This window comes from Mesoplodon densirostris, chromosome 1 (assembly GCF_025265405.1).
Source record: "Mesoplodon densirostris isolate mMesDen1 chromosome 1, mMesDen1 primary haplotype, whole genome shotgun sequence".
NCBI lineage: Eukaryota > Metazoa > Chordata > Mammalia > Artiodactyla > Ziphiidae > Mesoplodon > Mesoplodon densirostris.
Genome location: NC_082661.1, coordinates 153,298,597 through 153,324,595, shown reverse-complemented (window position 1 = coordinate 153,324,595; position 25,999 = coordinate 153,298,597). Strand labels below are relative to the sequence as shown.

General features: G+C 37.3%; 1 protein-coding gene across 4 annotated transcripts in view; it reads left to right on the top strand.

Moving 5' to 3' along the window:
* The window catches only part of SLC30A9 (solute carrier family 30 member 9), a 73,857-nt gene that overhangs the window by 10,336 nt on the left and 37,522 nt on the right, over nt 1-25,999 (top strand). For 3 of the 4 annotated variants that reach the window (XR_009533592.1, XM_060110592.1, XM_060110582.1), the window contains exons 2-8: nt 299-451; nt 9,696-9,758; nt 11,984-12,083; nt 13,988-14,080; nt 14,449-14,531; nt 21,766-21,824; nt 25,108-25,175. Coding sequence is in view for 3 of the 4 variants with exons in the window: in XM_060110592.1 (XP_059966575.1) it covers nt 299-451; nt 9,696-9,758; nt 11,984-12,083; nt 13,988-14,080; nt 14,449-14,531; nt 21,766-21,824; nt 25,108-25,175 (619 nt within the window). In the remaining variant the exon portion in view is untranslated. The remainder of the gene's footprint in view (nt 1-298; nt 452-9,695; nt 9,759-11,983; nt 12,084-13,987; nt 14,081-14,448; nt 14,532-21,765; nt 21,825-25,107; nt 25,176-25,999) is intronic. The other variant, XM_060110598.1, reaches the window with a different exon arrangement.

Genomic DNA, 25,999 nt, shown 5'->3' with positions numbered 1-25,999 from the left:
TGAATAATACAAATATTTTGACTTTATATAATTTTAAAAGTTTCCATATAAATAAATTTGCAAATTAGGGGACAAAAAGGAATATTTTCTTTTCCTTTACAAAATATAGACCCTGTATACCTAGGGCTCAATGAAACACTTCCATGGAAAGGGTGGCTTAGCATTGTGCATTTGGATATTTAACAGGATGAAAGTTTTACTGTTATTCTGTAACATTATTCTCTTATCATAGGTATGTTTTATTGGGTATAAAAATCCTTATTATTTGTTTGAAATTAAAAAAATTTTTTTCTTTTAGAATGGCAGAATTTAGTGACATTTGGAAGCTTTTCAAATATTGTTCCTTGTTGCACACTGAATCAAGTAAAGTTGTATTCCACAAATGTTCAGAAAGAAGGACAGGGATCACAGACTCACAAAATGGAAAAAGTGCCATCATTTGATGAAGCAGGTATGTATAAATCTTTTAAAATAGTTTTTTCCTGTATACCGGGATAGTTTGCATAAGATTATTTGTTCCTTGAATGTTTGATAGAACTTACATGTAAAACCATCTGGACTAGTGTTTTCTTGGGGAGGAGTCATTAAACTGCTAACTTAATTTCTTTTAATTTTTCTATTTCTTTTTGACTCAATTTTGGTAAGTTCTGTTTTTTTCTAGGAATTTATCCACTTCAAGTAAATTTTTAATTTATTGACATGAAGTTCATGGTACTCTCTGTATACTTTTAGCAGCATATGTAGTTACACCTTTTTTTCCATTCCTAGTGGTGTTTGTCTTATTTTCTTGATTAATTTTGCCAAAGCTTTGTCTATTTTATTATTTTTCCAAGTAACTTTTTTTACTTTGATTCTTTATATCATATGTTTGTCTCTTATTTCATTAATTTCCACTCTTACCTTAAATATATTCTCCTTTCTGCTTCCTTTGTATTTACTCTGTTATTCATTTTTTAACTATCATATCAGTTAGCTATTTTGCTCATTAATTTTGAACCTTTCTTCTTTTCTAAAGTAGGAATTTAAGCCATAGTTTTATTGGGTATAAAAATTATTATTAGTTTGTTTGAAATTAAAAATTTTTTTTTCTTTTAGAATGGCAGAATTTAGTGACATTTGGAAGCTTTTCAAATATTGTTCCCTGTTGCACACTGAATCAAGTAAAGTTGTACTTGAAAGTTGTACTTTCTTTTAGGTTTCTTTTATTTTTTTTTTTTGCGATACGCGGGCCTCTCACTGTTGAGGCCTCTCCCATTGCGGAGCACAGGCTCCAGACGCGCAGGTTCAGCGGCCATGGCTCACGGGCCTAGCCACTCCACAGCATGTGGGATCTTCCCGGACCGGGGCACGAACCCATGTCCCCTGCATTGACAGGTGGACTCTCAACCAATGCGCCACCAGGGAAGCCCAATCTTTGTCTTTTAACTGAAAGTTTAGTCTGTTTACATTTACTGTAATCATCGATACGTTTGGACATATTTCTGCCATTGTATCATGTGCTTCCCTGTGCGTTTTTTTTTTTTTTTTTTTTTTTTTTTTTTTTGCAGTACGCGGGCCTCTCACTGCTGTGGCCTCTCCTGTTGCGGAGCACAGGCTCCGGATGCGCAGGCTCAGTGACCATGGCTCACGGGCCCAGCCGCTCCGCGGCATGTGGGATCCTCCCGGACTGGGGCATGAACCCATGTCCCCCACATCGGCAGGTGGACTTTCAACCACTGCGCCACCAGGGAAGCCCTGTGGCTGACCCTTTTGGTCATTTACATCTTTTTTCTTTAATATAAATTTATTTATTTATTTATTTTTGGCTGTGTTGGGTCTTTGTTGCTGTGCACGGGCTTTCTCTGGTTGTGGTGAGTGGGGGCTACTCTTCATTGTGGTGCGCGGGCTTCTCATTGTGGAGCACGGGCTCTAGGCTCACGGCTTCAGTAGTTGCAGCACGCAGGCTCAGTAGTTGTGGCTTGTGGGCTCTAGAGCACAGGCTCAGTAGTTGTGGTGCACGGGCTTAGTTGCTCTGTGGCATGTGGGATCTTCCTGGACCAGGGCTCGAACCCATGTCCCATGCATTGGCAGGCAGATTCTTAACCACTGTGCCACCAGGGAAGTCCTGGTTATTTACATCTTAAATGACATGTCAGCTCTGCACACCCAGTCAGTCTTTAATATTACACTCATTTTAATTCTCTGTGTAACTAGCACTTATTACTGACAGATATTTTCAGTATCTGCTTTATTTTTCCCCGTTTCCAAGCCTCATGATAGCAGGAACTTCAGTGCCTAGAGCAGTGGTTTACCCATAGTAGGGGTTTAATAGTTTGTAAATAAGTGAATGCATAGAGTTCTAACCTGGGGATAGAGATTTAGGAGTTATTAGCTACACCAGCTGGTAACTGAAGTCATGAGTGTGTTTGAGACAGTATAGGGAGAGAGTTTAGATTGGGGAGATGAGAGCTAGTACAAAATCCCCAGTGAGTAAGGGACAAGTGGAAGAGGAGGAGCTTGCAAAGAATACTTGAGGAGGTGCAGTCTGGAGAGGTAAAAGAAAAGCCAAGGAGAGTATGGTGTTAGGAGAAGAGAGTATTTGAAGAAGAATAATAAACGTTTCAAGACTGTCTTTCCTATAGTCGGATGTCTTTCACAGGGAAAATTTTACAGATTCCTTGAGAAACCTGCGTTTATGTTTTTTTTGGTTTTTTTTTTTTTTTTTTTTTTTGCGTTACACGGGCCTCTCACTGTTGTGGCCTCTCCCATTGCAGAGCACAGGCTCCAGACGCGCAGGCTCAACAGCCATGGCTCACGGGCCCAGCCGCTCCGCAGCATGTGGGATCTTCCCAGACCGGGGCGTGAACCCGCGTCCCCTGCATCGGCAGGCGGACGCTCAACCACTGCGCCACCAGGGAAGCCCTTGCGTTTATGTTTATGATGCCTGTTTTTCATCCTTTTCCCTAAGCCTCATCTTCTCTTGGGCTTACTATGCATTTTTAGCCAGTTTCTTCTCTTTTCCTTGTGGTGATGGAGAACTGCTGGGGTAAATATTGATTGAGAGTTTGATATTAGAGGATGAAGGAATGGAGAGTGTCATGAGTCCCTAAGTTCCAGAAATAAGCATATTTATTAGAACATTGAAATGGGAGAAGAAACAGATGATGAAATAATATAATTAAAGGTAAAACATGTTATAATGCTCTTCTGAAGGTGAACATCGACGCAGGCAAAAATATTTAATGTTGGTTCCACTATACAGAAGGCTTGAAATTGAAATCTGTGACTAGGTTTCTTTTTCCTCTGCTGACTGAAATTAAGATGTTAGTTTATTTTATTATATTCGTAGTACATTGTTTATTGATGGTTTTATTTTGGGCTTAAGTTTTCAGAATTTGCTTAGGCCAAATTAGACCTTGTTAACCATCAGATAGACAGCAAGTAATTGCTTGATTGAAAGATAATTTGTATATTTAAGAGTTTGAGATTGACTTTGAATAATTCAGATCACGTGATAAAGTCAGAAACAGCTCATTAAGAGGCAGAGACTTGCTAAGGAATCCTTAAGTTTTTAAAGAGCATTCAGAGGTTTTAAATTTTAGTAAAATCAGTTTTAATTTTGCTAATGACAGCAGATGTGTGGCAAACAGCCAGGGCTTGAGCTTAAAACAAATTTCTAGAGATATTCATGGAGAGAATGTCTGGTTACTTATTGAAATCATAAAGATTCTACTCCAGTGATCCAGTGTAAGTTTATTAAGATGGTGGTGTACAAAAAAAGTATTCATACATGTGTTTGAGCCATTTACTAGCATTTCTTGTTTGTGATTCTTTTTTGCTGCATTGGGTGGCTTGTGGGATCTCAGTTTCCCAACCAGGGATTGAACCTGAGCCATGTCAGTGAAAGCCCAGAATCCTAACCATTAGGCTACCAGGAACCTCCCTGTGATTCATAGCACTATATAATTAGTAATGTCTAGACAGTTTGTGGTGAGAAGAATATCCAGAAGTATCAGTTTTAGAGCAACTTATTTTATGTGATTTGTTTGAATGACTTTGATCATTGTAGAAAGGAGGGTTGTCTGTGAAACTTTAGACAGTAGATTTCCATTGTTCAGACACTAGGTGAGTGTTAAAAGCTTATTATTCTACCACCCTATCCCTTCACTTTTCTCTGCCCAGGGCTCTATTCCCCAAAACAAAAATTTTAAGTAATTGATATATAGATTCTATAGATAAAGATGCTTTAGAATTAGTTTGCTGTTTAGGTAGACAAAAATAAAATATCAGTTATTTAACTGATCAGTGTCAAATGTTATAAGCCATAGTTATTAATTAATTAAATAGAAGTGTTTTTAAGCCTTTTTTTTTTTTTTTTTTTTACTAATATGCCATCATAACCTACTTAGGATCTGATGAATAGTTAAAATAAAGCCTTTTGGGATTTTCTGTATGTTTTAGTTATCAAAACATACCATGTTGGAAGCAACCTAAGTGCCCATCGACAGATGAATGGATAAAGAAGATGTGGCACATATATACAATGGAATATTACTCAGCCATAAAAAGAAACGAAATTGAGTTATTTGTAGTGAGGTGGATGGACCTAGAGTCTGTCATACAGAGTGAAGTAAGTCAGAAAGAGAAAAACAAATACCGTATGTTAACACATATATGGAATCTGAAAAAAAAAATGGTTCTAATGAACCTAGGGGCAGGATAGGAATAGAGACACAGACAGGGGCAGGACAGAATAGAGACACAGACATAGAGAATGGACTTGAGGACATGGGGAGGGGGAATGGTAAGCTGGGACGAAGTGAAAGAGTAGCATTTACATATATACACTACCACATGTAAAATAGATAGCTAATGGGAAGCAGCTGCATAGCACAGGGAGATCAGCTTGGTGCTCTGTGACCACCTAGAGGGGTGGGATAGGGAGGGTGGGAGGAGACGCAAAAGGGAGGGGATATGGGGATATAAGTATACATATAGCTGATGCACTTTGTTATACAACAGAAACTAACACACATTGTGAAGCAATCATACTCCAATAAAGATGTTAAAAAAAAAAAAGAAAGAAAAAGTACCATGTTAAGTCATTTCCCCAGTGGCTTTTGCTGAAAAGTTAAGAGATATATTAAAAATTACATGTAAGATTTTTTTGCTTTTATTTCAGGAATTTTGCCTTTGTTAATGCCTATTCTGTTGACATTTAATTTATACATAAGAGCATTAAAAGAAGGGAAATCAGTGGATAGGGAGAAATTCTGATCAAGATAGCAATAACCTTGTTGAATGGATGCTCTGAGGTAACTGTTCTGCTTCTCACTTATTGGAGTGATAGACAAAATATACAAAGAGAAAACTAAAGGAGTAGCTGGACTCAAAAAAAGGTATGTTATGTCCAAGAAGTGGAACAGAACATGCCAGGCTCTGGGTTTGTAAGCAGGCACTGGCAGCCAGGAGTTTGGCTCATTTGGGGTAATGGATCTATAAATGCTCCATGCATACCCGGGTATTGGAGTCAGACTCACTGCATGAACTTAGCCACCCACCCTCAAACAGGAGGCTGAAGCTAGCCTCTTCTGTTTGTTACCTGAGGTTCTGTCTTGTAGGAGGCTGTTGGGTAGGGAGGCAAGAGGAAGAACGTGAACTAAAACCTGCTGTTTGCTGGTTTGGAGACTGAACTGAGGGGTCGGAATTTCAAACCGGCAGTGTGAGGTCTGGTTCAGGACAGAAGGGTCAGATTGAGTTCTGGGCACTAGAGCATGAGGAGGAGAGTGAAAGGATATATCCTATTCAGAATAAGTTTGCAAATTCTAAAATTTAAAAGTGCACGAAGGATCATATTGCAATATATAAATGAATCGAATCAATATGTTATATACCTTAAACTTATAAAACATTATATGTCAGTTATATCTCAGTAAATCCTAGTGCTAAGAAAGCCAGCAAAATCAACAATCAAATATGAATTAACTCCAGATGATGTTAAAATAACAGCTGAATTGCTTTATTTATTTATTTTTGTTAATTAATTTATTTTTGGCTGTGTTGGGTCTTTGTTGCTGTGTGCGGGCTTTCTCTAGTTGTGGCTAGAGGGGGCTAGTCTTCATTGCGGTGCCCGGACTTTTTATTGTGGTGGCTTCTCTTGTTGTGGAGCAGGGGCTCTAGGCACACGGGCTTCAGTAGTTGTGGCTCGCGAGCTCAGTAGTTGTGGCTTGCGGGCCTCTAGAGCGAAGGCTCAGTAGTTGTGACGCACGGGCTTAGTTGCTCCGCGGCATATGGGATCTTCCCAGACCAGGGCTCAAACCCATGTCCCTTGTATCGGCAGGCGGATTCTTAACCACTGCACCACCAGGGAAGTCCCCTGAATTGCTTTAAATAAGTTTAATATCCTCAAAAGAATAAATGAAGTACTCATATTTTGAAACACAAACTGGCAGAAATAAAAGCAGAACAAGGAAATTTGGGAAAGAGTCAACTATAGAACTTACAAATGAAAGTGTAATCACTAAAGTAAGAATTTAATAGATTAAATAGCCATAGTCAAGTAGAGAATTAGTAAATTGAAATTTACCCTGAATGAGCATAGGAAAGCAAAAAGATTTTCCAGGAAAATGAAAGAGCTTTAAAAAGGCATGAAGCTCTAGCCTATATTTAATGGGTATTTCAGAGAGAGAGAGAGAAAATAGAGAAATGGTGGAGGAATTATATATAAAGAGATAATGGATGAGAATTTTTCAGAATTTGAGAAAAACAAGGATCTTCAGATCAAAAATACACTTTTAGTACTAAACAGGGTAAATGAAAAGAAACCCATAGATTTCAAAACTGAAACAAGAAACAACCCAACTTAAAAGTTTCCAAAGAGAAAGTCAGCCTGCTATCAGTACAATTGTTGCTCTCTTGAAGTAGACTTTTTATCTACAACAATATGCAGAAAATAAGGGAGGAGTGATTTGGAGTAATAGCCATGAAAGGGTAAGAGGAAAAATAAATGTTACCCTAGAAGTTTATACTTGTCTAAATAATCATTCTATAGGGAAGGAAAAATAAAAACATTTCACATATATAAAGATGACTATCATTTACTACTAACCTACCCACATTAAAAAAAACTATTCAAATATGTATTTCTGTAAGATGTAGAGTAAACTCAGGGAAAGAAGCGTTAGGATATAAAAGGGACAGTGAAAAGCAAGAAGTGGATAAAATGTGTTGGAATGTTAATTATTGATAGTAAAAATAATAAACATTTTATATTAAATGCTACAATTTTAGTCAAGAGTAATAAGATAGAAGAAGTTTTCAGTGGTTAAAGGTTTTTTTTCTTGTTCAGAGGAAGGTAGAGATGGGGAATAACTTAACAGATGGTTAGAAAGATTTATAGGAAAGTATGTATGTTAAATTTCTAAATGGAATCATGAAAACAATAGAACTATAATCTTATAAATTTGAAACCAGCATGGGCGTGGGGTGAGAGGAGGATATAGAAAACTTTATAAATCTAACAGATGGCAGGAAAGGCAAAAGAAAAATAAAAGCAAAGGAAAAAAAGGATGGTAAACCGAAGTCAGACAATAAGGTGGCAGAAGTCTAAATCAGGTAACCAAGTAGTCAGGTTTCATGGTGTTGCCTATCATTTATATATACTCATATTCTAAATATGTAGAAATGGTTCATTTGCATTTATTTCATCATTTCCACCTCTATATAAAATAAAATCAATATTTCCTTGATTCCATTCTGTTTTCCAGCTCTTACTGAAAGTCCAGATATTGTTTTCACTTCCTCATCTCCCATTCTCACCTCAACCTGTTGCTCCGTCCCTACTCTTCCTGCTGAAACTGCTGTTGTCAGAAGGTTGCCAGTGATCTTCATGTTGCTGATCCAGTTTTCACTTCTATCCTCTTTTCCCAAAAATACACAAATATCTACTTATAAATCAATTATTATTTTAAACATAGAGGTAATGTAGGAAAGTGGTTAAGAGAGGAGACTAATCGAAATGACTTGGGTTTCAATCCTGACTGTGCTTCCATATTTAAAATACTAGCTGTGTGACTTTGAGGGAAGTTCCAAAACTTCCTGAATAAGATGAAGATAATAATAGTACTTACCTCAGAGCAGTTTTGTGAGAATTAAATGAAATAATGCATGTAAAACACATAGTGTACTGTATGTGGCACATGGTAAATACTTAGTAAATGTTAGCTATTGTTAATAAGCTCCAAAATGTTATATTATTGAATGAAGATATAAATATAAGAGAAAAGGTTTTAAGGGTGAGATTTTTATTACAAAATATTTGATACATATAAAAGAATACATGCTATGTATATGTAAGTTAGAAAGCATAATAAAATCAACGCCTGGGAATTTACCACCTAACCTGAGAACCTTGCATTCTTTTTTTAAAAAAACTTTTTATTTTCTTTATTTATTTATTGTTTATTTGGCTGTGTTGGGTATTCGTCGCTGCATGTGGGCTTTCTCTAGTTGTGGCGAGCGGGAGCTACTCTTTGTTGTGGTATGTGGGCTTCTCATTGCAGTGACTTCTCTTGTTGCGGAGCACGGACTCTAGGCGTGCGGGCTTCAGTAGTTGTGGCACACGGGCTCAGTAGTTGTGGCTCATGGGCTCTAGAGTGCAGGCTCAGTAGTTGTGGTGCACGGGTTTAGTTGCTCCGCGGCATGTGGGATCTTCCCGGACCAGGGCTCGAACCCGTGTCCCCTGCATTGGCAGGCGGATTCTTTTTTTTTTTTTTTGCGGTACACGGGCCTCTCACTGTTGTGGCCTCTTCCGTTGCGGAGCACAGGCTCCGGACGCGCAGGCTCAGCGGCCATGGCTCACGGGCCCAGCCGCTCCGCGGCATGTGGGATCTTCCCGGACCGGGGCACGAACCCGTGTCCCCTGCATCTGCAGGCGGACTCTCAACCACTGTGCCACCAGGGAAGCCTGAGGCTATCATCTCTTCATATGTTTATTGGTTATTTGTATTTCCTTTCCTGTGCAAGTTTGTTCTTGTCTTCTGCCCTGATTTTTTCTAATGGGTTGTCTTTTTGTTAATAGGGAGGAATTCTTAAATATTCTTGATAGTTATCCTTTGTTGATTATATTTGCTGGATATATCTTCTCCTATTTAAGTCATTAATTTACCTGGAATTGGTTGTTTATGGTGTGAGGTAGATTCCAGTTTTCTTTCATTAAATTTTTTGGAGGGGAGGGAGTTGTACAGTTGTTCCAATAACCACTTAATCGTCATCCTTTCTTCATTGAATAGTATCTATAGAACAGTTTTGAGTGGAAGAATCGACAGCATGTGCCCTTGTTTTAAAGTGATGCATCTAAATTTTCACCATTGAATGCAATGTTTGTTATAGGTTTGCTTTACCCTTTAAGGAAATTCGTTTTTGCCCTAATTTTCTGAAAAAGGTTTGAAACTTGCATGGGTGCTGAATTTTATTAAATGCTCTTTGTTTAGCTCCTGAAATGATTCTATAGTTTTTCTCCTTCAGTCTGTTAATGGGGGGAATTAATAGCTTTTCTAATGTTTAGCTACTCTTTCATTCCTAGGATAAATGCAACTTGGTCTATGATAATATTATCTTTTTTATACATTGCCAGATTGTCAGCTAATATTAATTAAGTTTATAGGTTTGTATGAAAACAACTGCTTAATATAACTTTTTAAAAATGAACTTTACAGCAGAGAATATTGGTGCAGAACTGAAAGCTCCACTTATTAAGCAAGAACCTCTCCAAGTACGAGGTAAATATATTTTATTCTATTTTTTATTATAATGGTGTTTTGAATTAAATATGTAAAGTTAGTTTATATAGAGCTCTTTATAGTTATAAGGGTATATTCATTTTTCTTTAAATATATTGACCATAAGGATTTATTCTATTTATAAACTAATTTTCTACTTAAGTTTACTTTGCATTTTAGTCGTAAATTTTATGCAAGTTCTTTTTTCAAAAGCCCAAAGAAAGGAGTAATGGCAAATAAAAATCATCAATTGCTTTATCATTTTTAGAAAAGTAATGTGATTAATAAAGAACAAGAGGCCAACACCTACAGCTTGTTCAAATCCAGGTAGAGTTTGGAGATTCTTGTCTGATTTCCTTTTCTGGGAGTGATTGAGTGATGAAGGTATTCTTGTTTGCAGCTCTCTTCTTTATAACGCCCTATGGCTCCCATCTCCAAAGTAGCATGTTTCATGGAGGTACTAATTCTGTGATTAGGAGTACCATGGCTTTGGCGTCAGACAAAAGTGGATTCAATTTGTAACTTCAGGACATACTAGCTGTATGGCTTTGGGCAGTTTACTTTATTTCTCTGAGCCTTAGTTTCCTCCCTATAAGATCATGCTAAAAATGGGACTTCTTTTCTAGGATAACTTTGGAGATGATAGTGTACAGTCACAATTAAGAATACTTAATGTTGCTTATCATCAGTAATCTGGGCTCGGAAGGCCAGCAGGGATTTCTAGCTACTTTGAAGAAATTATTTAAAAGTAAGGTAAAAAAAACCCTAATCTTTTTGAAGAACGATGTAATTCTCCTCTCTGATCCAGAGAAGTTTATTTGGATTTAGAATTTTAGGATTTTTAGAGTAAGGTAGTTTAGAGAAACTCATGCAAAAAGAAACCTGAACTTCTTTATATACTTTTTTTCAAATAAGGTTTTGGTTTTTATATTGAACTTTATTTTTGAAATGTTCTTGTTAACTATTATTTGTGCATTTGATTTTAATAGTTCGTGTGTTATTTTAAGATTCTTTTTACCTACTGTAGTGATGGATAATTTTCGTCTTAATTTATTCTTTCAACTTGTAAGTACAATAGAAAACTAAATAGTTACTAGACATTAGAATAGAATATGAAGTGACTAGGTGACAATTTTCAGAGATTTGCTTATGTTATTTATCTGTGTTTTGTGACCAAAAGTCTCACTTTATAAAAATGAACAGAACAATGTTGACTGTAATTTTTAATTCATAGACTATAATTGATGCCAAATTGGTATTTTATTTTATTATTGATGTCTCTGGCTTTTTTATGAACAGGTTGATACTTGATAATAGGAAGAATTTAGAAGGCAGTATTTTACCTATAGTCTATAATTAACTTCCTATAATTTTTAACTGATAAAAATGTTCCTTATAGTTACTTCATCTTTGTTACATTATGTGAAATTGCCCAGTGACTTTCAGACTTTTTTGACTGCAACCCACTTAAGAAATACTAATGATCTAGTATATATATAGATTATTATATGTAACTGAAAAGTTTTCACAAAAAGTGCTTATTCTTCATTATGTGCAGTACTCTTTGATTACTTTCTATTTTCATTTTTTATAAAATGCTGGTTTTACCAGTGTTTGTAAAACACCAAACCAGCGTCTAATTTTTTTTTTTTTTTTTTTTTGCGGTATGCGGGCCTCTCACTGTTGTGGCCTCTCCTGTTGCGGAGCACAGGCTCCGGACGCGCAGGCTCAGCGGCCATGGCTCACGGGCCCAGCCGCTCTGCGGCACGCGGGATCCTCCCGTACCAGGGCACGAACCCGCGTCCCCCGCATCGGCAGGCGGACTGTCAACCACTGCGCCACCAGGGAAGCCCCAGCGTCTAATTTTTTATTGAAACTTCAGTTCATTTTCATTTAGGCCCTAAGCAATTTAAATTGTACTAGTACGATTTAAACAGACCAGTAATACCTATACAAGGTATCCTTTAGACAAAGGGTTGACATTTTGTCATCAGTTACTAATGCACTATAGAGATAAAGCTGGGTGGTTACAAGTGTAATTCTGTCCTATTCTGTACTTGGAGTAAACTTTTTTTTTTCTGACGCCGTTCAGTGCATTAGGAAAAACAGTTTTCTGTGGAATTCATTAGTGAATCCACTTAAAACTCAGCATATGTTCATCTTCAAATGTGTCTTCCAATGTGCATATTTATATTTAGTATGTTTTCCTATATTTTTGGTTTTAGTCAAAGCAGTCCTTAAAAAGAGGGAATATGGACCAAAGTACACTCAGAATAATTTCATCACTGGAGTCAGAGCAATGAATGAGTTCTGCCTCAAATCCAGGTACAGTAATTTTTTAAAAATTGGGTAGTTTGCTCTATCTAATCTAAATAACCAGTTATTTCCTAGAATTTGTTACCCGCTAACATCCATGTGGAAACTTTACCATGGCTCCTTCCTAAATTGAAGAAGTATTTTTATTCAGTTAAAAAAATGTTACAGGGCTTCCCTGGTGGCGCAGTGGTTGAGAATCCGCCTGCCGATGCAGGGGACACGGGTTTGTGCCCTGGTCTGGGAAGATGCCACATGCCGCGGAGCGGCTGGGCTCGTGAGCTGTGGCCGCTGAGCCTGCGCGTCCGGAGCCTGTGCTCCGCAACGGGAGAGGCCACAACAGTGAGAGGCCCGCGTACCGCAAAAAAAAAAAAAAAAAAAAGTTACAATTTTTAGCTTACTAAACTGAAGGCTGCTCCAGCATGAGCAGTTCCAGTGTTTCTTGGTTCCTTTAACTCAAAAAGGAAGGTTCTTCAATATCTTTGTGTCACACAAGAACCTTAGGAGTTTTATTGTTATGTTAATATGTAGCAAAATTATCAATGAGATTATTTGCATATTTGTATAACTTTAAAATTTTGGGTTTTTTGGTAAAGCAATTTTATTATGTTTATGTTCACACTCCAGCTGTGATTCATGTTGAGTATAAATTATTTTCCTTCTTTCTGGTATCTTGTTATTAATTTTCTTGTAATTAAAGAGATTTAGTGAGGTATTTTACACAAATTTAAACTTTTCCCCCTCTTTTGTGTGTTTACCTAGAAGAACCATATTTATGTACAAGATTTCTTGGCAATTTCCACATCAGATGATCTAGCCTCCCCCACCCCACCCCACCCCCAGCCCATGGTCGTATCGTCTATGGTATAATATCAAGAAATAAGGATTCCTGTAATCAGTTTTATAACTTGCATAACTATTGAAACAACAACCAATTATAATAATGATATAAAACTATATTCTGTTTCACATACAACAATTTTGTGAGTTAAGTAGGTTAAGTATTGCTATCTCCACATTATAGACCAGGGAACATAATAAAGAGTGATGACGTAGCTTATTTAGTGAGTCAGTGACAGAGAGGGAACCAGAATATATATCTTTTGTTACTTGGTCCAGACTTTTTTTATTGATGTGTGATGGTTGATTGTTGAACTTACTTTATTTTATTTTTACTTTTTATTTATTTATTTTTTGACTGCGCCACACAGCTTGCAGGATCTTATCCCTGACTGGGGATTGAACCCAGGCCATGGCAGTGAGAGCCTGGAATCCTAACCATTAGGCCACCAAGAAACGCCCCAGATTTTTATTTATAGGTCTTTTCGTTGCTATTACAAACTTTCCTTAGGAAGACCAATGATCAAATTTAGTATGACTATTTAGCAGGGACTTGATGAATGTATAAACCTTTCAGAATTTAAGAGAAAGGAAAATAATTAAATAGCATGAAATTGACACATATTCTTTATAACTTGGTATCTATGAATGATATTACCACTTAGTATTAATCTGGATATAAACAAATGACTGTAAATTTTAAATTTAAATTCTTAAATAGAGGGATAATACTCTAATGCATGTTCTTTCCACTTTTCACTTTCTTTCTTCATACATCAGACATTGCAATGGTGTGTCCCTAGCAGATAAAATGCAAGCACTAATAAAGGAATTGACTCTCTACATATTATGTTATGGTATCTATATTGAGCATCAAGAATAATTCTTGGTGTTTCAACTGTCTCTAAGTCACTTTTGTGTACAAAATGTCATCTTTAAACTGCTTTTTACAGGCTGTACAGATTTAGCTATTAAATTGAGGATCAGTGTAGTGGCTTTTATCTGCCCGTAATCCTTTTAAGTACATGAACCACATGAACCTTGTCTGAATAAATTCAACATGTTTCTTTCTTCAGTGATCTAGAACAACTTCGAAAAATCAGACGACGAAGTCCTCATGAAGATACCGAGTCCTTCACTGTTTACTTGAGATCAGATGTGGAGGCAAAGTAAGAATATAGTTCTTTTAGAATAAAAATACAAGCTGAATTTGGGATTAATAAAAATGTATTTTAGACAGACTCAGAATTTTTAAAATGACATGTTTTAAAAGCAGAATATTTTTACATTTCTAAATTTATCTGAGAGTTACTAGTATGTACTAGTTAGCAAAAAAGTCATAATTTATGAGAAAATTTGCTGTTGAATTTACTCTTATTGTTTAGATTTAATTTAGAAAAATTTAAGTGCTTTATATTTTTCCTAAAGGACCTTATGCTTTGTTGTTAAATTCTCATATAGTTTTAGTTATCTAGATTTAAATATGATTATAATAAAGTCATTAAAATTGTCATTATTGGTGGTTGTGTGTACACAGATCTTTGGAAGTTTGGGGAAGCCCTGAAGCTCTTGCCAGAGAGAAAAAACTTCGTAAGGAAGCAGAAATAGAATATAGAGAAAGTAAGTATATTAAATTTACAGCTAGGTTAACTGAAAAGCAACTTGTAAGTAAGACCTGTGCCTATGATAACTATGCCCTCCCTAGTGGTTGCCCACCTCTTGGCTTTGGTTTTGTTGCTTCTAGCAAATACCAGTTTTCATTTTGGGATTCAATTATTTTATAAAAACAGTATTATTTGTTTTCTCCTCTATAGCTTTTTTCTTTTTTTTCTTTTTTTGCGGTACGTGGGCCTCTCACTGTTGTGGCCTCTCCCGTTGCGGAGCACAGGCTCTGGAAGCACAGGCTCAGCGGCCATGGCTCACGGGCCCAGCTGCTCCGCGGCATGTGGGATCTTCCCGGACCAGGGCACGAACCTGTCCGTGTCCCCTGCATCGGCAGGCGGACTCTCAACCACTGCCACCAGGGAAGCCCTAGTTTCTTTTTTTTTAATTTGTTTTTCAGTGAGGTTACATTGGTTTATAACATATATTTCATGTGTACAACATTATATTTCTACTTCTGTTTACCCTACAGTGTGATCACCACCAAAAATTTAGTTTCCGTCTGTTACTGTACAGTTGATCCATTTTACCCGTTTCACCCTCAAGTAACCACTACTGTTTTCTTTACCTACATTTTTGGTTTCCTTTGGGTTGTTCATTTATTTCATTTGTTTGTTTGTTTGTTTTTTATATTCCACATGAGTGAAATCATATGGTATTTATATCTCTCCATCTGACTTGTCTCACTTAGCAGATGGCAAGAGTTCACCTTTTTTATGACTGAGTAGTATTCCATTGAGTAAAAATACCACATCTTTATCCATTCATCTGTTGTTGGGCGCTTAGGTTGTTTCCATATCTTGGCTATTGAAAATAAATGCTACAATGAATATAGAGGTGCGTATATCTTTTCTAATTAGTGTTTTCATATTCTTTGGATTAAATACCTAAAAATGGGATAGCTGGATCATATGGTAATTTTATTCTTAATCTTCTGAGGAATCTCCATACTGTTCTCCTTAGTAGGCTGCACTAATTTGCATTCCCATCAACAGTGCATATAGTTTTCCTTTTCTCCACATCCTCACCAACACTTGTTTTTTCTTGCCTTTTTGATACTAGCCATTCGAACAGGCGTGAGGTGATGTCTCATTGTGTTTTGATTTGCATTTCCCTAATAATTAGTGATGTTGAACATCTTTTCATATTCTATTGGCCATCTGTATGAAAAAATGTCTTTGGAAAAATGCCTATTCAGCTCCCCTGAATTTTTTAATTGGTTTTTTTTGTTGTTGTTGTTGTTTAATTGGGTTGTCTATATTTTTTGGATATTAACCCCTTATCAGATATTTTATTTCTTTTCCCATTCATTAGGTTGGTTGTCTTTTCATTTTGTTGATGGTTTTTTTTGCTGTGCAGGAGCTTTTTAGTTTGTTGTAGTCCTGTTTGTTTATTTTTGCTTTTGTTTCCCTTACCTGAGGATATATAGCTAGAAAGATAGAGTGAAGACCGATGTCAGAGTGTACTGCTTATGTTTTCTTCCAGGAGTTTTATGGTTTCAAGCCTTACATTGAGGTCTTTAATCCGTTCTGTGTTGATTTTTGTTTAAGGTGTGAGATAATGGCCTAGTTTCATCTTTTTGCATGTAACTGTCCCATTGTCCCAATTTTCCCAACTGATGAGTTGAAGAGACTGTCCTTCTTCCACTGTATGATATTTGCTCCTTTGTCATAAATTAATTGTCCATATATGTGTGGGTCTCTTTCTGGGCTCTAAATTCTGTTCCACTGATGTATGTCTCTGTTTTTTTGCCAATACCATGCTGTTTTGATCACTATGGCTTTGTAATTTAGTTTGAAATCAGGGCATATGATACCTCCAGCTTTATTCTTTTCTCTCAGTATTGCTTTGGCTATTTGGGGTCTTTTGTGGTTTCATAAAACTTTTAGAATTTTTTGGTTCTATTTCTGTGAAAAACGTCCTTGGTGTTTTGATAGGGATGTGTTGAGTCTGTAGCTGAAATGTTTTTTTTTTTTTAATTGGCTTATAGTTGTTTTACAATGTTGTGTTAGTTTCTCCTGTACAGCAAAGTGAAGTAGAGTTCCCTGTGCTATACAGCAGGTCCTCATTAGTTATTTTATACATATTAGTGTATATATGTCAGTCCCAATCTCCCAATTCATACCATCCCTCCTTTCCCCGCTTGGTGTCCATACATTTGTTCTCTATGTGTGTCTCTATTTCTGCCTTGCAAACAGGTTCATCTGTACCATTTTTCTAGATTCTACATATATGCATTCATATACAATATTTGTTTTTCTCTTTCTGACTTCCTTCACTCTGTATGACAGTCTCTAGGTCCATTCACATCTCTACAAATGACCTAGTTTTGTTCCTTTTTATGGCTGAGTAATATTCCATTGTACATATGTACCATATCTTCTTTATCTGTTCGTCTGTCAATGAGCATTTAGGTTGTTTCCATGACCTGGCTATTGTAAATAGTGCTGCAATGAACATTGGGGTGCATGTGTCTTTTTTTTTTTTTAATAAATTTATTTATTTTATTTATTTGTTTTTGGCTCCTTTGGGTCTTGGTTGTGGTGCATGGGCTTCTCACTGCAGTGGCTTCTCTTGTTGCTGAGCACAGGCTCTAGGCACGCAGGCTCAGTAGTTGTGGCTTGCGGGCTCTAGAGCACAGGCTCCGTAGTTGTGGCACATGGGCTCAGTTGCTCCATGGCATGTGGGATCTTCCTGGACCAGGGTTTGAACCCATGTCCCCTGCATTGGCAGGCGGATTCTTAACCAGTGCGCCACCAGGGAAGCCTGCATGTGTGTTTTTGAGTTATGGTTTTCTCGTAACTGGCCAGGAGTTGGATTGCTGGGTCATATGGTAATTCTGTTTTTAGTTTTTTTTTTTTTTCTTTGCAGTATGCGAGCCTCTCACTGTTGTGGCCTCTCCCGTTGCGGAGCACAGGCTCCAGACACGCAGGCTTAGCGGCCATGGCTCACGGGCCCAGCAGCTTCGCGGCATGTGGGATCTTCCCGGACCAGGCCACGAACCCGTGTCCCCTGCATCAGCATGCAGACTCTCAACCACTGCGCCACCAGGGAAGCCCTATTTTTATTTTTTAAGGAACCTCCATACTGTTCTCCATAGTGGTTGTATCAATTTACATTCCCACCAACAGTGCGAGAGGGTTCCCTTTTCTCCACACCCTCTCCTGTAGCTGAAATGTTTACCTTTTTTTTTTTTTTTTTTTTTTTTTTGGCTGAACTGCACGGCTTGTGGGATCTTAGTTCCATGACCAGGGATTGAACCCGTGCCCTCTGTAGTGGAAGTGCAGAGTCCTAACCACTGGAGCACCACAGAATTCCATGAAATGTTTACTTTTGATGAAAGAAATATGTGTGAGGGTCAGGGAGCCCCAGAATTGTGGTATCACTATTCAGTTACTGGCTTCCATTGGGTTTTTTTATAGGCAGTACAGGTGCTAATATAGGATATGATGAAATCTTCGAGTAGGGCATAATCCATTGGGGAATTAGATACTTGTACTACAGTTACAGTTCTGTTACTCTATGGAACCGAACGGTAATGTGACAGGATTAAAGCAGAGATAGACGTGCTAGTGTCTGCAAAAATTAGACTTTTTTTTTTTTGGTCAGGCTCTATTTAGGAGGATTCTGACTTCTTTAACTATATTTCTAAGTTCTGCATAGGACCAAGGCTTAAAGGTGACAATATTTCCTTCTCCTCATGAGTTGATGAAATTTCTAGGTGGAAATTATGAGACAGTTGTCAGTAGCACAGGAAGAAAAGGGGTTGGGAGAGTTTTTTGAGTGTGTGGGTGTTCAGCGTCAAGAGGGACAGCAGTGGGTAGGAAGGAGATCAGGAGATCGGGAAGAACGTGAAGAAGACATGAAAGGAAGAAAAGAACAAAGTAGGCAAAGTCGTGGTGCTCAACTTCACTTTGGCCGGTGGAAACATCTCAGATTGGCTCCGAAGTACTTTTGTCATAATCTAGGTACTGTTGTAGCATCCTTGCTTTTAGGTACAATAAGATGTTTCAGGTTTATTTAGTTATATTCCTGCCCCAGATTGAGAATCAGCCATTTCTAATAGGAGACCCTTTCCTTTTAATAGGAAATAAAATTGAGAGACCTGTGGGCATTAGGGATACTCATTCTTAACAGGTTGAGGTATTTTTAAGGTCTTTTCAGTGGATAGAGCTAGGAAATACTTTTTGTTTCTTAAGAAAAAATACGTAGGTTTTTCTGATAAACGTTGTTTCTTTTCTTTTTGTATCTCTTACACTGAAAATCTTATTTCTTAATTCATTAACATAATTAATTACATTTTTGGTTTGTTCCTATATGTGTATACACACAGAGAGAATACAGTGTAGTTTCAAACTAACAGGATCGATATTGCTGTCAAGGTGTTTTAAGATTTCTGTTTTTCTTTCTGTCATTATTATATATCCCACTAGGGATATATAGTCAAATGTCTACGCTTTAAAGTCACTTATAATTTCTCTTTGTATGCATAAACCATCTAACAGATGTAAAATCAGCTTTATTTGTTTCATTTTGCTTTAGATGTTGAGAAATTATTTTTATTTTAGAATTTTGTAAAATGTTTACACGATTCCAAAGTGACCTTTACCAGACAAAACACTTCAGAGAAGTTTAGCTCCCATGTCTGTCTTCTCTACCCTACTCCCTCTCTCTAACATAGGTAACTGTTTAAAAAATTAGTTTGGGGTCTTTCCTGGTGGTGCAGTGGTTAAGAATCCACCTGCCAATGCAGGGGACACGGGTTCGAGCCCTGGTCTGGGAAGATCCCACATGCCACACAGCAACTAAGCCCATGCACCACAGCTACTGAGCCTGCGCTCTAGAGCCTGCGAGCCACAGCTACTGAAGCCCGCGCGTCTATAGTGTGTGCTCCACAACAAGAGAAGCCACCACAGTGAGAAGCCTGTGCACCACAACGAAGAGTAGCCCCCGCTCGCTGCAACTAGAAAGCCCATGCACATCAACAAAGACCCAACACAGCCGAAAATAAATAAAATAAAATAATTTTAAAAAATTTAGTTTGGGGGTTATTTTTTCCATTTAAAAAAATGCAAGGGCTTCCCTGGTGGCGCAGTGGTTGAGAATCTGCCTGCCAATGCAGGGGATACGGGTTCGAGCCCTGGTCTGGGAAGATCCCACATGCCACGGAGCAACTGGGCTCGTGAGCCACAACTACTGAGCCTGCGCGTCTGGAGCCTGTGCTCTGCAACAAGAGAGGCCGCGATAGTGAGAGGCCCGCGCGCTGCGATGAAGAGTGGCCCCCGCTTGCCACGACTAGAGAAAGCCCTCGCAGAGGAACGAAGACCCAACACAGCCAAAAATAAATAATTAAAAATAAATTTTAAAAAATGCAATAAAGGGCTTCCCTGGTGGCGCAGTGGTTGAGAGTCCGCCTGCCGATGCAGGGGACACGGGTTCGTGCCCCGATCCCAGAAGATCCCACATGCCGCGGAGCGGCTGGGCCCGCGAGCCATGGCCGCGGAGCCTGTGTGTCCGGAGCCTGTGCTCCGCAACGGGAGAGGCCACAGCAGTGAGAGGCCCGCGTACAACAACAACAACAACAACAACAAAAAAAAATGCAATAAAATAGCATACATACTGGTAATTTAGACTCCCCTTTTCATAAATAAGGCATACTATGCATACTTTCTGTGCTTGTTTTTTTTTTTTTTTTTTACTTGATAATATGTCCTGGAGAATATTCCATAGCAGGAAATAGAGATATTTCTTCATTTCTTTTATAATACTCCAGTTTGGGGGGTACACCATTGTTTATTCAGTTATTTCCTCCGAGGTCATTTCCAGTATTTTGCTAGTAAAATAATGGTAACCATGAATATCCTTGTACATATATTAAAGGAAATATTTAAAGTACAGAATTTGAGAAAGCACGGTAATAGAAAAATATTTTTTCCTGTATTTTTAAACTTTGAGCTAACAATGAAGAATTGGTTCTTGTATTTTTTAGTTAATACTGAGAAGAGAATCTTAGCAGACTGCCTTTATCTCATTACAAAAATACAACATACAATTTATCATTTTAACTGTTTTTATGTGTACAGTTCAGAAGTGCTAAGTATATTCACATTGTTATGAAACATTTCCAGAAAATGTTCTTCTGGAACCTTTTTCATCTTGCAAAACTGCAACTATACATGTTAAACAATTCCCTTCTCCCTCTCCCTTGAGCCCCTAGTAACTACTATTCTTTTTTCTACTTCTATGAATTTGACTACTGTAGATACCTCACATAAACGGAATCATACAGTATTTGTCTTTTTGACTAAGTTATTTCACTTAGCATAATGTCCTCAAGGTTCATGCATGTGACAGGATTTCCTTTCTCCTGAAGTCTAAATAATATTCCATTGTATGCATATACCACATTTTGTTTATCCATTTATTCATCCATGGATGTTTTGGTTGCTTTCACTTCTTGCCCATTGTGAATGGTGCTACTGTGTGCTGCTGTGAATTTGGGTGTGAAAATACCTCTTTGAGACTGTGCTTTCATTTTTTTTGCATATATACCCAGAAGTGGGATTGCTAGATCATATGGTAGTTTTTAATTGTTTTGAGGAACCTCCATGTTTTCCATGGCAGTTGCAATATTTTATAATCCTACCAACATACTCAAGATTTCCAATTTCTCTACATCCTTGCCTATACTTGTTACTATTATTATTGTTTTTTTGGCTGTGCTCTGTGGCGTGCGGGATCTTAGTTCCCTGACCAGTGATCAAACCTGTGCTCCCTGCATTGGGAGTGTGGAGTCTTAACCACTGGACCACCAGGGAAGTCCCTATACTTGTTATTTTCCGTTGTTTTTGTTTTTGTTTTTGTTTTTGTTTTTGTTTTGATAGTAGCCATTCTGATGGGTGTGAAGTGATACTTCGTTGTGGTTTTGATTTGCATTTCTCTGATGATTAGTGATACGAGCATCTTTTCATATGCCTGTTGGCCATCTGTATATCATCTTTGGAGAAAAGTATTCAAATCCTTTGCCTATTTCTTAATCAAGTTGCAAATTCAGATTTCTTCTAATAACATATTTTTGTTGGTAGCTAGTAGAAGATGATTTAATGTAGTCTTAGAATAATTGTGTTAATCTAAAATGTGACTGATAAGAATATGTATGACCTAAATGTATTGTGTAATTCTTTTCTTATAGGGTTATTTAGAAACCAAAAAATATTGAGAGAATATAGAGAGTTTCTGGGAAATACCAAGGTAAGGATATCTTTCGGTTAATGTTATGTGTGTATGTGTTGCACAGAAAATCCTAGTATCAGTCCATGGTGAAAATCTAACATGTCTGTGATCCTATACTAAGATTTTCTTAAGTAGATTGTAATTTACTGAATTACAGTCTCTTTGCTTCTGTCTGTTTTTCTTAAAATTAAAAAAATTGGGACATAAGTTCTTTTTAAATTCATAACTGTTATACACATAAGCATATAGATATAGATGATTTATTTTGTTAGATTTTTAGCAAGATTTAGCTCTTGTATACACCTTTAATTTCCTTTATTCTTTTTCCTTCTACTCTTAACCTTGTTTAGCATTCAAAGTGCTAATCCTCTGCTTGTACCCAAGAAGCTCAGCCCTTAGAGGAGAAAAGTGCACAGCCATTTTGATGATTTTTTTTCTTTATTATATGAGTGTACAAAATCAATGGACACTCAATATTTGTCAGTCTTACTAAACTTCCGTAGTATGTTCACTCTCCCATTCTGTGAGATACTTATTGCATACCTTTTCCTCTCTTCCCAAACTTCCTGCAGACTCACTTTCCCTCTTCAGCTGATGACCTTGTTTTATATTTCATTGAAAAAATAGATCTAATCTAATAGAAGTACCTTATCTTTCTATTAGCAGACTTACTACTTTATTGACAAGTGTGCCAGAATAACTGTTTTCCTTCCTATCAGAAGGAAATTAATATTGGGACCAGTATAGAAAGTTTACCTTTACTGTCCCACTTCTTTATTTTATTTTTTTTTAAACTAGATTGCCTGTTTATTATTAAAGGATGTATAGTTCAGGAACAGCCAGATAGAAGAGGTGCAGGAGGCAAGGTATGTGGGAAGGGGCTCAGAACTTCCATGCTCTCTGGGCAGCCACTCTCCCTGAACCTCCACACATTCACCAAACCCCCTCCTTTCAGGGTTTTATGGAGGCTTCATTACATAAGCATGACTGATTAAACCACTAGCCATTGGAGGCTGAACTCAATCTCCAGCCTCCTTCTCAGCACTGGAGGTTGGAAAGTTATAACCCTCTAATTACATGGTTGGTTCCTCTGATGACCAGCCCCAAATCTTACTTTTTTTTTTTTTCAACTAATTTTTGTTGGAGTATAGTTGCTTTACAGTGTTGTGTTAGTTTCTGCTGTACAGCAAAGTGAATCAGCTATACGTAGACATATATCCCCTCTTTCTTGGATTTCCTTCCCATTTAGGTCACCACAGTGCACTGAGTAGAGTTCTCTGTGCTATATAGTAGGTTCTCACTAGTTATCTATTGATATTTTATACATAGTAGTGTATATATGTCAATCACAATCTTCCAATTCATCCCACCCCCCCCTTCCCTGCTTGGCGTCCATACGTTTGTTCTCTACATCTGTGTCTCTATTTTTGCTTTACAAATAAGTTCATCTGTATCATTTTCCTAGATTCCACATATAAGCGATACTATACAATATTTGTTTTTCTCTTTCTGACTTCACCCTGTATGACAGTTTCTGGGCCCACCCACGTCTCTGCAAATGGCACGATTTCATTCCTTTTTATGGCTGAGTAATATTCCATTCTATATATATTCCACATCTTTTTTTATACATTCCTCTGTTGATAGATGTTTAGGTTGCTTCCATGTCCTGGCTATTGTAAATAGCGCTGCAATGAACACTGGGGTGCATGTATCTTTTTGAATTATGGTTCTCTCTGGGTTTATGCCCAGGAGTGGGATTGCTGGGTATATGGTAGTTCTATTTTTAATTTTAAAATTTTTAAAAAATATTTATTTTTAATTTAATTAATTTATTTATTTATGGCTGCATTGGGTCCTTGTTGCTTTAGTTTTGGGGGCTACTCTTCGTTTTGGTGCATGGGCTTCTCATTGCAGTGGCTTCTCTTGTTGTGGAGCATGGGCAGTATGCGGGCTTCAGTAGTTGCGGCACATGGGGTCAGTAGTTGTGGTTCGTGGGCTCTAGAGCGCAGGCTCAGTAGTTGTGGCGCATGGGCTAGTTGTTCCGTGGCACGTGGGATCTTCCTGGATCAGGACTCGAACCCTTGTCCCCTGAATTGGCAGGCAGAATCTTAACCACTGTGCAAACAAGGAAGTCACCAGCCTTGTTTTTGTCCATTCTTCATACGAAACTTACTTCTGTTTGAGAATCATTGAGTGTGTTGTATACTCTGCCTCAACCATTTTTCTTCCAGATTTTTCATGGTTGCCTCCTTCTCATCACTGAACTTCTTTCCCTCACTGTTCTAACTAAAATAACCCTCTCCATCATATCCCCCCAACACTATTCTCTCAGTCTCTGTTTTAGTTTCTTTATTATATTTATCACTATCAGATATGACGGACTTATTCTCTATCTTCCCATACTAGGCAGTGAGATCTATGAAGGCAGGGACTCTGTTTTGTTTACTGTTGTGTCCCAGCATCTAGAACTGTGCCAGGCATATAGTACTCGTACAATAAATATTTCTTGAATAAATTACATAAGGCAGAATATATGACATGCTTCAATAGAAAAGTAAAGTACAATAGTAAATGTGTAGCAGAGTGAGTATTCTCTGTGGGGGACCAAGGAAGGCTTTACGTAGAAAGGTGACACTTGGCCGGATATACAAGAAGATTAGTAAAGCTTGCCCAGGTTGCGGTGGAAGATGATAGCATTCCAAGGAGAGAAAAGAGCAGGAGGAGAAACACAGAAAGTATAAATTCAAGGAATAGCAGAAGAACATTTGACTGAAGAAAAATATTTTCCCTGAATATGTTCTTGTTTGATTTCCTTTTGTTTTGGTGTGTTTTGAAATTAAACACATTGTTATCACTTGATGTCTTTGGTCTTTAGAGAACAGTCATGAGTTAAATTAGAGCAACAAACTTGTTGGCTTTGGCTGTTCCTTTTATTATAAGTTAAGAAGTTGCTCAAGAAATGGGAAAATTTTAGAGTGTTTCAGTGCAATACATTTTTATCACTTTACTTCTGGTATTTATGTAACCAACTCAGAATTTTTCCTGAAGTAGGCAGGAAATGAATTACAAGGAAATAAACAATTAAGGTTCTGCAGAAGGACCCACATGTACTTTCAATTTCCATCTTCTCACATCTTAAACAGGAAATTCTAGAGAAAAAGAATTAAATAAGTAAATCTAGTTGTTTAGAGGCATTGATAAAGGAGGTATTTTCTGGTGTGTCAAGAGTCACTTATTAGCGTCACAATGCTTCTCTGGGAAATGTTAGAGATTTTTTGTTTTTGTTTTTGTCTTATAGCCACGCTCTAGAACGACATCAGTTTTTTTTAAGGGGCCAGGAAAGGTGGTGATGGTTGCCATTTGCATGTAAGTACTGAAATATAAGCCTTTTAAAATAGAAATATTTTTAATGTATATATCCTTGAATGTATAAATTTATTACTTGGTATCTAGATAAAGATAAAGGTGCTATCTGAAAATTTTTCTCTCATTTTCACTGGCATTTATAGAAGTTTGTTTTAAAAAGTTGAATTGGCCAGGGTTATTTTTAGAGTAACTAAAGCAACCTGGGTTATAACTACTGAAGAGTACGTGCACTTTTATTTTTCTCCCACTTAACCTTGGTAGAACATAATTAATGCTTTTGCCTCTTTCTTTTTTCCTCTTTCTTTTTTTTTTTAACTTTTTATTTTATATTGGAGTATAGGCAGTTAACAATGTTGTGATAGTTTCAGGTGCACAGCAAAGTGACTCAGTCATACATATACATGTATCCATTCTCCCCCCAAACTCCCCTCCCATCCAGGCTGCCAGATAACACTGAGCAGAGTTCCCTGTGCTATACAGTAGGTTATTCATTTTAAATATAGCAGTGTGTACTCCTCTTTCTTCTTGATTCCTATTATTTTGCCTACCTTTTATCTATTTTACTGAATAATCTAATTTAGGATGTTTGAGCATTAATTCCATAATTCATTAGTTGGTTCTTTTATTTCTAAAATACATATGTTACATGTGTTAGGAATTTTGATATGGTCTGGAAATGTAAAGGTAAAATACATAATTCTTATCTTCAAGGATTGGGGGGACACTAGACTAGAAGAAGTCATTTGTAATAATACAGAAAAGAGAGTGTTAGTAGGGATGGAGAGTCACGGTTAGTTTCAAAGAGTATTTAGGTGGTCTGGTTA